General features: G+C 41.9%; 1 protein-coding gene across 4 annotated transcripts in view; it reads left to right on the plus strand.

Annotated features, from left to right (window-relative positions):
- The first annotated feature begins 153 nt into the window (after positions 1 to 153).
- Positions 154 to 14,868, plus strand: part of Lin52 (lin-52 DREAM MuvB core complex component) — an 87,385-nt gene continuing 72,670 nt past the window's right edge. For 3 of the 4 annotated variants that reach the window (XM_036206481.1, XM_036206483.1, XM_036206484.1), the window contains exons 1-5: positions 237 to 458; positions 3,463 to 3,537; positions 5,187 to 5,224; positions 7,328 to 7,394; positions 10,163 to 10,246. In XM_036206481.1, coding sequence (XP_036062374.1) covers positions 428 to 458; positions 3,463 to 3,537; positions 5,187 to 5,224; positions 7,328 to 7,394; positions 10,163 to 10,246 — 295 coding nt within the window. In that variant the 5' untranslated portion in view covers positions 237 to 427. Of the gene's footprint in view, positions 181 to 236; positions 459 to 3,462; positions 3,538 to 5,186; positions 5,225 to 7,327; positions 7,395 to 10,162; positions 10,247 to 14,868 lie in introns of those variants that run through there. The other variant, XM_036206482.1, reaches the window with a different exon arrangement.

The raw sequence follows: 14,868 nt of genomic DNA on the forward strand, positions 1-14,868 counted from the left end.
CCCAGCCCTGGGGATATGTGATTGGTCAGAAGCGGAAGCGTTCTCGCCCCCTCTCACTTAACTCGACTTTTATTGGCGGAGATGGGGAGACGCCCCCCCACCACGACTTGGTACTGCATATTAAGCACCGAGCCGAGATAGGGAAGACGCCCCCTAACCGGGCACTCCGATTGGCTACAGGTAGGCACTCCCTGAGGTCCCGCCCCCTCGCTAAGGAAAGTAAATAAGGCCCTTGGAGAATTTTGCCGACGTTCCTCCTTAACTACCACGCCACGGGCGGGGCTGTTGTCTGGGGTGGGACTAGGCAACTATTACCCTATGGGGTAGGGTAACAGGACCGGGCCGCGAGTTGAGGATAGGTTATCTCTGTAGGGGCGTGGCTTGTGGGTCCTCGCTTTCCCGCCGACGGTTGGCCACGTCACGTGACATGGGCTGGAAGATGGCGTCTCCCACGGACGGTAAGAGCCGGCTTGGAGATTGTTGCCCTGCAGTCTCTTTATTTGTTTCTCTGGGAACTTCCAGTGTCTTCATGCTTACACTTCTTTCTTGGGCCCCCTTCCTTTATCTCCCACTTTTTTTTCCCTTTGGGGTATGTCGGGTTTTCAGCTAGCAGGGTTTTCACAGCGTCTCCGGAGGTGCCAAGTACCAGGTCTGCCTCGCTGTGTACTAGGTGGGTGAAGGAGGCCACCAACCAGACACTTTCCCGGAAGAAGGACAGTTTGTCCTGGCCCATCGGTGATGCTGAGGGCTCAAAAAGGGCTGCTGAGGGGAAAGGGAGCTTTCTTTTCGGACCGGCCCCTTGGAGCGTGGGTTCTGTTCTCATCTCAGTAGACGTGGAGCGAGTCTCTCAAGCCCTAGCTGTGACTGGTGACTGACATGAGGACCGGGGTTCATCCCTGGATCCAGCCGGGAGAGAAACATGCTGTCTCCTTCTCAGTTTAGGACCGTTGCCCTGGCAGCAGGAGAAGCGAGGACCTGAGTCCCGTGGGAAATGAAAATTAGGCTTGTTAATGTAGTTCGTACGCGTCTCAACCCTTAACCCGCACTCTTCTACTTTGTGTTGTTTCCTTAGGCCGAGGACAGGAACAGTTCTGCTTATATGTCATCTAAGGTGCAAGTCATCTCAGGTGGCAATTGGGTATTTTCGTTATACCCGTATGCTTTTGCTCCAGGTTCTGTTTTAGTATTTGGAATTGCCCTTCTGTTATTCAGTGTCAGCATAGTTATTGTTAACTTTGCCCGGGCCACACCCAATTATAAGTTCCAAGTCTGTTTTATTTCATAGTTTAATCCTTTGTAGCATAATGGCTACAAAGCATTTGGCCTTAAGTTAACATTTGTCAAAAAAAAAAAAAAAAATTGAAACTGGCCTTGGTGTGTGACCTTTAATCCTAGCTGCTTGGGAGATCGAGGCAGGAAGATTTTTGCTTTAAGCTTGCCTAGGCTACAGAGGGAATTGTGGGCAAAGTATGTCTAAAAAGTTGGGGTTTTTTTGTTTGCTTGATTTTTCTTGACAAGGTTTCTCTGTGTAACTCTGGCTGTCCTCGAACTCAGCTCCTCCTGCCTCTACCTCCAGAGTGCTGGGATTAAAGGTGTGTGCCACCACTGCCCAGACAGAATCATGATTTTTATAGGTTAAGGATAGGGCCTGGGGAGATGTCCTAGTAGGTAAGCATGCTTGCTCTGCAAAGGTAAAGACTTGAGTTTGAATCTCAAGCACTCACTTAAAAACCAGGTATGGTTGCATGTGCCTATAACCCCAGCATTGTGGGGGACAAACAGGTGGATCCTGAGAGCTTGCTGGCTAACCAGTCTAAGAGCTTCTGGTTTAGTGTAGATGCTGTCACAAGACAGTCAGTCTGAGAGCTGAAGGAATACACTCAGCATCCTTTCTTGCCTCCATAGCCACACACACACACACACACACACACACACACACACACACACACACACACACGTGTGAGGTGATGAAGTAAGAACAGGATACCCAGGAAGGAGGTTATGAGTTTAAGGGGAGAGTTTCATGTTTAGAATGTTTATGTATGTGTCTGCACTCAGACAATGCATGTGGGTACCAGCACATGTGTCTGCATACATGTGGAAACTCGGTTAACCTTGGATGTGGTTTCTCAAGAGCCATCTACCTTGTGCAGTAAGGTTTTTCATTGGCCTGAAGTTAGAGGCTAGAATGTCTAGGCAGGAAGCTCCAAGAATCCCTCCGTGCTGGGATTACTAACACCGTGCTACCTCACATTTTTTCTTCATATTCATTCTTGGAGCTCACACTCAGGCCCTCATATTTGCACAACAAGCAGTTTACTGAGATCTCTCAGCCACTGCCTCCCACCCTTTTCTTTTTCTTTTTTTCCAAGAGAGGGAAATTCTGGGCTAATGAGATGGTTCATTGGGTAAAAGAACTTGTCACCAAGACTGCTAACCTGAGTTTGAGCCCGGAACCCACATCCTGAAGAAGATGACCAGCATCTTAATTGTTTTGGCATGGACACAAACCAAATAAATAAATATTATTTTGCTTTTTTAAACAATTTTTTTTTGGTTTTTTTTTGGGTTGTTTTGTTTTGTTTTGTTTTGTTTTTCTTTCTCTGTATAGATCAGGCTGTCCTGGAACTCACTCTGTAGACAAGACTGGCCTCGAACTCACAGAGATCCATCTGTCTCTGCCTCTTGAGTGCTGGGATTAAAGGTGTGTACTGTCATAGCCTGGCAATAAATGTTCTTTTCAAAAGTCAGAAAGTAGAAAACTTGTAGAGCAGGTTTGCCTGTTGAGTATGAGAAACTGATGGTACAAGAAGATTGAGGTGCTCGTCAAAGCTGGAGACAATGGTCTACAGTCTTAGTAGAGACTGTCTTTCATGAGAGCAGGGACACTTAGCTGATTGTAATTGGGGGAAAGTTGAAAAGCAGAGTGAAGACACAGGTAGATTTGCTCACACTTTTCTTACTTGGGGTTTTGCTGTGTAGTCTGGGCTGGCCTGGAACTCTTAATCTCCTACCTTAGTCTCCCAAATGCTGGGATTACAGATTTAGATCACCATGTACAGCCAATACTCATTTTTCTAGGCAATTTTTAAAAATTTTATGTGTATGAGTATTTTGCTTTCTGTATGACTTTGCACTACATGTGTACTAACTGGAATCGTAGACAGTTGTGAGCTGCCATGTGGTGCTGGGAATTGAACCTAGGTCCTCTGGAAGAGCAGTCAGTGCCCTTAACTACCTCTCCAGCCCTAACTTTCTTAAATATTCTTATTTGGTAGACCGGAGGATTTGAGTTTTGATAAGGGAGAATCAAATTTATTAGTATTACATCATGCCTCAGTAGCATCAGTAATTCAGATCTTTAAACTTCCAATTGAGTGTTTCAGTTTATGCTCTTTGAGATTGAAATATCGTAAAATATAAATGAATGTGTTTTCCTCTCATCGTGGTGTTTGGTTCTAGGGACAGATTTGGAAGCATCTTTGCTAAGTTTTGAGAAACTTGACCGAGCCTCGCCGGATCTTTGGCCGGAACAATGTAAGTTTTTACTTTTCTATCAGAATTGATGCAGGAGAGTCAGTGTCTCCATGGGAGAATTTTGAAGTGTTATCATGTATCTATGATGATTAAAGTTGTTTTTTTTTTTTGTTTTTCCCCGAGACAGGGTTTCGCTGTGTAGCTTTGGAGCCTGTCCTGGAACTCGCTCTGTAGACTAGGCTGGCCTTGAACTCACAGAAATCTGCCTGCCTCTGCCTCCCAAGTGCTGGAATTAAAGGCATGTGCCACCACCACCTGGCTGATGATTAAAGTTTTATTTCACTTCAAAAAGAAGAGATTGATGTGCAGTAAAATAGGGACTTATTGTGAGAGCAGTGATAAAGAGTTTTTAAACAATAATTAATAGTTTTAAAAATACGTCTATAATAATTTCAGACAGTTCTGAGATGCACAAAACTTTTCTTCATCTCCTTTTCTCCTTTTAATCTATGGTATCAGAGATGTGTGCCACCACTGCCTGGCTCCGTTAGTAATTTTGTATACATTGGTTTTAGGTTTTTTATACTTTTTTTTTTTCCAGAGCTGAGGACTGAACCAGCGCTCTACTATTGAGCTAAATCCCCAACCCCAGGGTTTTTTGTACCTATACAAGTTCACACACATGCATGTGTGTTGTTTTTCATAATGATGAAGAAGTTGTGTATAAAGCCTTCAGCAATTTCAGTAAATTAGTAATTGGATGTATTTTTCCATATTGCTCTTTGTAGCTCTATTTCATTTAAATATATTATAGTGGATAGGTATATTCTGGTTTCTATACTTATATTCTGTTTGGAAACGTAAGTCATCTGATTTTTATTTCACAAGCAGTGCATTAATTATTATCCTTGCATATATGCCCGGTATGTAGAAGAGGATGACTGCCCATTTTCTCACTAGCCAGTATTGGATGTTACTAGTCACTATCTAACAGAATAATGACTAGTAATTTAACAGAACAGACAACTGAAAAGAAAGTGTACTGTGTTCATTCTTTTTTTTTTTGGACTGGGGATCGAACCCAGGGCCTTGAGCTTGCTAGGCAAGCGCTCTACCACTGAGCTAAATCCCCACCCCCCTGTGTTCATTCTTATTATTTATTTGTAGCCCTGGGGATCAAGCCCAGGGTCTTGTGCATGCTAGATAAATCTCTATCCCTGGAAAGGAAATTTAAAATTTCTGACAGGAGATAGTTTACTGTTCTCCAAGCCAAGTCCTGCTTATTTAAAAGGAGAGGTATTGGCTTCTCCGGCCCCCGCATTCTGAGTCACAGTTCTGTCTTTGTCTTCCTGGAGCAGTTAACATCTTTCTCCAATGCTTAAGCAGTGTTAGTGGTTTCTGACCTGCCCTCTTCTGCATTCTAAGCTCCTTGAAGGCAACAGGAGTGTTTTGCATTGTTTGCTCGAGGGAGGGTTTCTCTGTGCAGCCCTGGATGTCCTGAAACTTGCTCTGTAGATCAGGCTGGCCTCGAACTCAGGAATTCACCTGCCTCTGCCTTTCGAGTACTAGGATTAAAGGTGTGTGCCACCACAGCCACAACCACCTGGCAAGACTTTGTTTTCATTATTTAAATCCTCTGTGCCTGAACACACAAATGTTTCTTACATGAATAACATTTTTTGGTGTTGTTTTTCTTTTTTCTTTTCTAGTACCAGGAGTTGCTGAATTTGCAGCTTCTTTCAAAAGTGTAAGTAATAGCTTATGTCTATGGAAGTTTATCCAAAGTTTGCCCTTGGGTAAAAAGCTCAAATCTTTATTTTCAAGAATAGTGCCTTAGTCTTCTAATCATTTCTTGACTGTAGACCTGTAAATACATTTATATTATCAGAGTTAATTGTAGATAATCCCTTCCTCTGTTCAAATGCTTTATTTTGACATTCCAACCCTTGTTCTGTTAGCCTCTTTTCTCAGCTCAAAAACTTTAAGGTTAGCAGTTGAAATACTTGATATAGCATTGGTGTTCTCTTTGCCCCAACTATATATAATTTTGAGGCTTTTGCACCCTTTATTTATATAAGAGTTGGTTTTCTCTTTTTTTATGTGGTTCCTGGGATTTCAGTTCAGGTCATCAGGTTTGGCAGTACACTCACTTACCTGCTGAGCCATCACTGGCCCAAGGTTATGTTTCTTTACCTCTGTTTGCCTGGCAGCATTGCTAGTGCACAGCTGCAAAGCTTTTAAAATTTTTTGTTTTGTTTAATTCCTTAGCTCTGTTCTTTCTAGTAGTCCCTTTTAATGGCCCTCAATATTCTGAATCAGTTCATCGGGGAATGTCCAGGATTTGGTTTTTGCACAGGGTGAGAGGGAAGATGGTCTCACTGTGTCCTGTTGCTATGAAGAGACACCATGACTAAGGAAACTTTAAAAAGAAAGTATTTAATTGGGGGCTTGCTTACAGTTTCAGAGACCGTGATGGTAGGGGTGGGGAACATGGCAACAGACGGACAGGCATGGTGCTGGAGCAGTAGCTGAGAGCTTACATTTTATCCACAAGGAGCAGGCAGAGAGTGGGAGAGATCTGGTATGGGCTTTTGAAACTTCAAAGCCCACCCCTAGTGACACACCTTCAACAAAGCCACACACCTAAACCTTCCCAAACAGTTCCTCTAACTAGGGACTTAGTGTTCAAATATGCTCTTATAGGGGCCATTCTCATCAAGTCACCACGGTAACCCAAGCTGACCTTGAACTTACCATCCTTTTGCCTCAGCCTTTGCTCGGATTGTAATACCACTTAGGTCCGTTAACATTTTTAAGTGCTCAAAAACTTCTGCAATACAATTAAGAAATCTGGGCTGGTGAGATGGCTCAGCAGGTAAAGACATTTGCCATCAAGCCTGATGACCTGAGTTCAATTCCAGGGACCTACATGATTGAAGCAGAGAACTAACACCCACAAGTTGTCCTCTGACCTCCGACTCCCCCCCCCCCCCCCCCCCCCCCCCCCGCCATATCACACAAATAAATAAATGAAAAGAAACTTTAATGATGAAACCTAGCCCAGGTGGTGCTGGCGCACACCTTTAATCCCAGCACACAGGAGGCAGACACAGGTGGATTTCTGTGAGTTCGAGGCCAGCTTGTTCTACAGAGAGAATCCCAGGACAGCCAGGGGCTACACAGAGAAACTCTGTGTCTCGAAAAAAAAAAAAAAAATTAATGCAGATATATCAGGTGCTGACCATTTTAATTTTTCCCCACTTGAATTGAGGGTTTTCTTATTTCTGATTCTTCTTTCTGTCAGAGACTGTTACTGATCATTGTTTTAAACATTCATTTGGAGTCTTTCATAAGAATGGAATTTTAAATAATTTCATTGCTGAACTAACTCACGTGTGAATTGGTAATAGCAGACACATCAGAATTCATCCAAAACTGCCCCTCGGAGACCAACTTTAAAACTTAGCAGCAGGGCTTTCTAAAATGGCTTTTGGAAGTGAAAGCTGTACTTAACAACCTGGTTTTGAAATTTTACTTACTTATTTTATATATATTGGTATTTTGCCTGTATGTATGTCTGAGTACCATGTGTGTGCCTGGTGCCTGAGAGAGCCAGAAGAGGGCATCATATCCCTTGTGACTAAGGATACAGATGGTTGTGGGTACTGGGAATCAACCCTGGGTGCTCTGGAAGAACAGTGTTCTTGCCCAATGAGCCATCTCTCCACCCACAAAACCTGGATTTTTGAAATTGTAGTTTGCCAAGATTTTCAAAGAATCTGAAGGCTATGTGACAAACTGCGTTCTCATAAGTAGGATGTAACTGAATGGATATATTATTTTCTGACAGCCCATCACTAGCTCTCCACCAAAATGGATGGCTGAAATAGAACGTGATGACATCGATATGTTGAAAGGTACGTGATGCTGGTATCTTTGGTTTTTGGTTTGTTTTGGGTTTCTTGAGACAGGGTTTCTCTGTGTAGCCCTGGCTGTCCTAGAACTCACTCTGTTGACCAGACTAATGTCAAACTTAGAGATTTGCCTGCCTCTGCCTCTCAAGTGCTGGGATTAAAGATGTGTGTCACCACTGCCTGGCTTGTTTTTGTTTTTTAGTGGGGTCTCATCCCATTGTTCAGTTTGGTCTCTGAGTGCATGAGCCAAACTAACTAATCCTTCTGTTTCAGCCTCCTAAGTATCTGGGACTACGGGCAGCCACCAGGCCTGGCTTGTCCTCTTCCTTTTTTTTGTTTTGTTTTGTTTTTTCAAGACAGGGTTTCTCTGTGTAGCTTTGGAGTCTGTCCTGGATCTCGATTTGTTTCCCAGGCTGGCTTTGAACTCACAGAGATCCGCCTGGCTCTGTCTCCCGAGTGCTGGGATTACAGGCGTGCGCCTCCACCGCCCGCTCGGCTGTCCTCCTTGTCTTGTCACACTGACACCCTTCCACAGAGCACTGTGCAGATTTTCTGTCACCACTTCCTGCCACGTTCTTGGCTTCACGCTGCCTACTTTGCTGTCTGTCTTCATAGTTCTTGTCTGGTTGGAGTGCTTTTCTCTACCCTTTACAGGTGTAGAAATCCAGCCAGTTCAAGGATGAGGCACATGAACTCTTCCATGTCTATTTTTAATATTAATTTAATTTTGTGTAATGCTTACAGTGGACAAAAAACAAGTACATCAATTTCTCACTGAGTTATGAAGGCCCTGTTAGGTATGATAATAGCCAAGGTTTAGAGATAAAATGGCTAGTGTTTATAAAATTATAAATTTAAATTCTGATCTTGTAAAAGTTGGTCTTCACTACAATACAAGTGCCTTATTTATAAGACTTAAAACCTGCCGGGTGGTGGTGGCGGCGCATGCCTTTAATCCCAGCACTAGGGAGGCAGAGGCAGGTGGATCTCTGTGAGTTCGAGGCCAGCCTGGGCTACCAAGTGAGTTCCAGGAAAGGTGCAAAGCTACACAGAGAACCCTGTCTTGAAAAACCAAAAAAAAAAAAAAAAAAGACTTAAAGCCATATATTTTCCTTACCTTAGTGCAATGGTTCTGAACCTCTGGGTTGTGCCCCCTTTGGGAGGTCAGACTGCATCTTCACAGGGGTCCTGTATCATATCAGATATTTACATTACAGTTCATAATAGTAGTAAAACTACAGTTAGAAGGTAGCAGTGAAATAATGTTATGGTTGGGGTCACCACAGCATGAGGAGCTGTATTAAAGGTGCAACATTAGGAAGGGTGAGAACCACTGCCTTAGTGGGGTAAGACTAATCTTTATTTCTTTCTATCCTTTCAGTTTCTTCCATCAAGAATCTAATGAGCAGTTAATACTGTTGTTTGATAAATGATTTAGAGTTCAATGAGAATGGAAATTTAAATTTAAAAAACATTAATTTTATGATTTTGCTCTTTTTTAAAAAAATCATTCTTATGGTGTTCAGATTCATGATGGTTGTAAAGTAATAGACTGAAATTAAGGTAAAAATCGGGATTCCTGAGCTATTAAAGCAGCTGAACTAGTCGAGAAAGGCACATGCTTGATGCAGGTAGGACTGCCGGGTGAGAGACGGAAGACTTTTCTGTGCTTTCACGAGTTGTTCACTGTCTGCATGCTGAAACGCTGACTCCCTCCCCACCCGTGGAAAATGATGTCTCAAAGGCATCTCTCTCTGATTCGTTGTCCTGATATTCCAAAAATGTTCATGTAATAGACGATGAGCATATATTTCCTAAGAAAACTTTAAATTTTAGTGAGAGTTCACATAGCATTATGTTTCATGCAAATTGACATCTATTTTAAACAAGGATTTAGGTGCTAATTAGTGAAAATCTAGGGAGTAACTTTTATGTTAAGTAAGTAAAATCTGGAAAGTAAGTAAAATTAATTGTAGATAAAATAAGCAAAAATGGGATTTGAAGGAAAAGTTTGGATTAGTTTTTGTTTTCTATAGTTGAGAACATGGTAAATAGTATTTTGGTGCTATTATTGCTACTATATATAGTTGAAATCATGGGACTTATCATTGGAGACAACATCAATTTTACATGACCAAGATGTGTCTGCAAGGTTTCCTCAATGATACGTCACATTGTAGGGCTTCATATTTTAATGGTGTGTTCATTTTGTGTGGTAGGCAAAAATGAATGTTATAAATAGACCCTTGGGATAAAACACTAGGGTAAGTGAGATGACTCAGCTGTGCAGGCCACCACGCCTGACAACTTCAGTTTGCTCTCTAGAACCCACATGCTAGAAGGAAGAATTGACTCTGAACTTGTGCTCTGACACCCATGCAGTAGTGTGCTCCAACACACACTAAGTACATTTTTAAAGTGTAAAAAGGGTTTTGAAGCCCACTTAGTTTGTTAAGTATAGTGCTGAGGTATTTTTGCAGTGGTAAAAAACTTCACTGTTTTTGTGGGAGGGTATGTGAAATTGGAGGAAAAGAAACCAAGGATCTGTCTTGTCCTTAGTCAATAAGGAATGTAAGCTTGAAATCTTCCTCACCTTCTCTTAATTCTGGTGATCAAACCCAGGGCTTCCTGCATGCTAAGCCAGTGTTCTAATATTCAACTGTAACCCCAGCCCAGCCAGAAATCGTTATTACTAGAACTATCAACCCAAATCAGTTATAGCTGGAGACCAGTGGGAAGAAGTAATACTAAAATGAAGTCTTCTATTTCAGAGCTGGGGAGCCTCACCACAGCTAATTTGATGGAGAAGGTACGAGGCCTCCAGAACCTGGCCTATCAGCTGGGACTGGATGAGTGTGAGTACCCAATTAATTTTATACAAGGTTACATGTTGTATATTCCACAATGAGTTCTAGTTATAACTCATAAAAATATACTCTTCCTTTTACCAAGGCAAAGACAAGCCATCTGATGGTAGGAACTTGGTGTAACTTTGTGCCTTTTATGACAGAATGTGCTAGACTATTGACTGGACTCAATAGGTAAAAAAATCTTTGTGCAATATACATCTTTTGGAACCTTTTTGTTTTAAAAACAAAACTAAACTAAACATCAACTAAAACTAGCTTAATCTAAAGAGAGACTTGGTTAGTTCACTTTCGCTTATTAAAAAATCCAGGGTTAGAAATAGCTTTGGTTATCCAGATCTGTGATCCTTAATGATGTCATTGGGAGTATGGTTTTTTTTTTTTTTTAAAGACAGGGTTTTTCAGTAGCTTTGGTGTCTTTCCTGGATCTCGCTCTGTAGACCAGGCTGGCCTTGAACTCACAGAGATCCACCTGGCTCTGCCTCCCAAGTTCTGGGATTAAAGGCGTGCGCCACCACTGCCCGGCCCATAGGGGTAGGTTTATTCTTGCTTTTGTGTATGCAGGCTCCACTTGACTCATGCCATTAGCCAGAGTCTTTGCTGCTGCCAAGAGCTTTTGCTCCTCACTAGGGAAGGTGAGCATAAAGTGATCCAGTTTGTTTGAATATCATGATTCCCAAAGGAAGGAAGAGTATCTTTCTGAGAGAGACTTTTCCTGTTCTGCTCCAGTGCACATGCCTGCAGGGCAGTAGTCAGAGAACAACTTGGGAGAGCTGATTCTCTTTCTGTTGTGTGAGTTCCAAGGACCTGAACTCACGTTATTAGGTTTGGCGGTGTGTTCCCTTAATCCACTGACCCATCTTTACTGCCACTATTTGTATTTCTAGGAACTGACTACATTGGGATGGGGTTAGTTGCAGTCAACTAATCAGCCATCTTAATCACTGGATTCAGGCTGAACAACAAAGACTGTTTTCCTACCAGTGTGGGTAGGATGAACACAGTTGTTGCCCCTTTTTAAATGGCTGCTGCCTCTTAAGCCACAGCTGTCAGAATCAACAACTACCAGTAGCAGTTAGCCCCGTGGGGTAGCCAGAGGGAATTCTGTTCCCTTAGGCTCCGACTCTTGCAAGAAGGGAATTTAACTAAACCTGTCCCTCTGAAGAACTCAAGATTCAAAGGCTAGGGTGGAATTGTGCTCTTCAGAATTCCTCTCCTTGCTGGTGTCCTCCAAAAAGCCCCCATGCTTCTCCTTGATCTTCCTTACAAACCCTTCTCCACCTGGCTCCTCCCTACCACTTCCTGTCAGCTAGTTGCTGACTCAGCCTCCTGACTGCAGGTGAATTTTATTTAATCAAACACATCTTTGTATCATTAAACAAATGTTCCTGAGCATAAACAAAAGTAACACACCTTGAAATAATATTCTACAACACACAGTAGAGACATAGATTGTTATACTTCATAATTCAGTCTATTTCAACTTGTGTAATAATAGTACTTTGTCCTTGGCCATAGTGAGTTTATTTGAAGTAAGAAAATACTTCGTTAGAAATTGAAATGACTACATTGATATGGATTGGATTTCTTGGATATAGTCTCTTTGTTTTAGTGTGTATAGTGTATTTGCATAAAAGCATCTTTTTTTTCCCCTCTTAGATTATTCATCTACTCTAGGGGTTGTCTTTCACTTGACACCTTAATCTGGTGTTTCGATGTCTCGGTATTTTTTTTCTACATTAATTGAAAGGATGACATGAGTGAAAAATAAGCAGTAGGAACTGATGAATCCCAGAGGACCAGTGATACTGTTTGCATGCAAATATCTGCCTTGATAAAGAAGATGAGATGAGAAAAATGCAGAAATAGTTAGTCTCAAACCACGGTTGTCATTTCGAAGCATTGCTAAATGTTAGTATAGGAATAACAAGAACCTTCTAGTACTGGTAGTAACAAGATTGTATCTTTTGGAAGGTGAGCCTTGTGTTACTCTTTGATTTGGTACATGGCTATATGTCAGATAACCCTTTTGGTGTACAGACTTCAGAATACAATTAACTTTTTTATAGATTTGTTTCATTTTTAAGGTACTTTTACCATTCTTGGAAATTTGTTTTAGCCCTTGGATTGAGTGTAACTTTTCAAGATAAAAGTTATTTTATTGAGACTGCCTTTGTAGTCTGTGGGTCAGCTGATGTAACAGCAAGTTTTCAGTGTGTAACCGTTTGCCACTGGGATTAATGATGCCCGAGCTGGATGACACACTGTCTGCTGAAGCCCATTGACTTTCAACTGAAAGGATGAGAGCTTCTGAAAATTGCTCTAGTTTTAGGTAATTGGTGTTTAGTGATGAGAAGTAGTGTTTGAAGATCTTGTGATATTTTCTTCTTTTATAGCAGTAGATAATTATACAGTACATATAACATGAAGTGTGTTAATTGTTTGGCTGTATGTGCGTGAACCTTGCCTCAATACCATTATGCTGTGGGTGGGATACTGCCTTAGCCCTGTGAATTGCAACAGTAGGTTGTTGCTTTTATTCCTGAGACCCATTTAATTGCTGTGAATCCTACTACTGATTCTCTGCAATTTTTACCCTTTTCTGATTTTTTTCGGGGTTCTGAAGGTGACAAGCTTTCCAGTAGTCATGTAAACAACCTACTTATTTGTCATCACTAACTTGGAAATAACTGAAAATAGGTTGTAAAGATTTGGAAAACTGAGAATCATGTCTTTGCAGCTAGAGCTAAACCTTGGGACTCTGATGCATTTGGGTTTTGGTTGTAACAGCTTCATTGAGCTGCAGTTCATATTCCTGTAATTCACCTATTTATACTGGACAGTTGAGTCGGCAACAGTCAAGTCTAGGGTGTTTTCGTTGCTACTCCAAGCCCCGGGCCCCTTTGCTCTGCTCCTCGTTTCTTGTCAAGCTCCTGTGGGTTCAGCCTCCGCTAATCTGGATGTCAGTTTAGATTTGCCTAGTTTGGAATCATGGAGTGTAGAGTCTCTTCTCTCTTCCTCTCTCTTTTTCATTGTCTGTTATTCGAAGTGCTGGGTGTCAGACCCACAGCCTGCTAGATGCCTCCAGCCCTGAATTCTTTTACTGAATAGTATTTTCAGTGTTCAGCTGTGTTACCGAATATGTCAATGCTCTCTTTCGTATGGTCAAATAGTATTTCTTTGGATAGGTGTATCGCATTGTATTTAGCACCAGTTGAGAGACATTTGATTGTTACTGGACTTGATGGACAGTGCTGCTATTGTGACAAGTCATGTAGAAGTTTTTGTGTAGACATGCATTTTCCTTCTCTTGTGTGTATAACTGGGTCATATGGTAGCATTGTATCTGACTCTTTGGGATTTTGGAGACAGGGTTTCTCTGTGTAGCTCTGGCTGTCCTGGAACTCACTCTGTAGTCTAGGCTGCATTTGATTCCACAGAGATCTGCCTGCCTCTGCCTCCCAAGTGCTGGGATTAAAGGTGTGTTCTTTGCTTGTATCTGACTATTTGATAATTTATAGGCTGTTTTCCAAGCTGGCTGAACCATTGTATACCTCTACCAGCAGTAGAGGAATTTTTGCTAACACTCATTATTGTCCTTTAAAAAAATGTTACATCCATCCTAAGGGTGTAAGGTTCTCTGTGGTTTGGATTTGCATTTGCCCAATGAATGATGGATGCTTAACGTGTATAAACAGCCCTGGCTGTCCTGGAACTCATTCTATAGACCAGGCTGGCCTTGAACTCATAGAACCGCACCTGCCTCTGCCTCCCATGTGTTAGGATGAAAGGCGGGCGCCCCCACTGTGAGGCAAGTTTATTTCATTTTTTATTGCATATGTATGTGCATATATGCTTGTGAGTGCCCAAGGAGGCCACTGTGAGCCGCCTGCTGTGGGTACTGGAAACCAAACTCAGATCCTACACAAGAACTGTAATGAGTTCTTTACTACTGAGCTCTCTCTCCAGCCCTCGTTTAAACTTGATACTCCACTCAATTAATTACAGTGTTCAAGTCTGTACCAATATATGGTATAAGTTTTAGTGGTTGTACCAAAGAAAAACCAGTGCTTCCAAACTCTTCTGTTAGGACCCTCTAGGCATGTGCTTTTGAAAAGTAGCTAATTATATTGTGAAATTATTCTCCATCTACATTTTTTGCTTGTGGGACAGGATGTTCCTTTATAGCTCAGGCTGGCTTTGAACTCACAGCAATCTTCCTACTTCCACTTCCCATGTGTTGGGATTTACAGGCATGGACTACCACATCTAGCTCTAAAAAAATCTAAAGGACAATTAGCTCCGTTGAGTTCTGATTTTAGTCTGACTGAAGGAGAGGATAACTGACTGTACCCTCTAGGTGTTCTTTGTGGCCTGGTATCGAGGGTCTTCATCAGGCTTTTATGATAACCTCTGTCTAACAAATTAGTAGTCCTTGATGAAGGAAAGAAGTCATCTCTCATGTAACCTCTAGATGGCAGCAGAAGTCTTACAGTCGTTCTAATTCTGGCCATACTGCTTGAGCTGGGTTTCTGATTTGAGTAAAAGCAGTTTTTTGTTGTTTTACCAGACTGTTTGCCTAAATTTTTTTTCCTTCTTCCCTCCCTCCC

The sequence above is a fragment of the Onychomys torridus genome, chromosome 14 (genome assembly GCF_903995425.1).
Source record: "Onychomys torridus chromosome 14, mOncTor1.1, whole genome shotgun sequence".
Taxonomy (NCBI): Eukaryota; Metazoa; Chordata; class Mammalia; order Rodentia; family Cricetidae; genus Onychomys; species Onychomys torridus.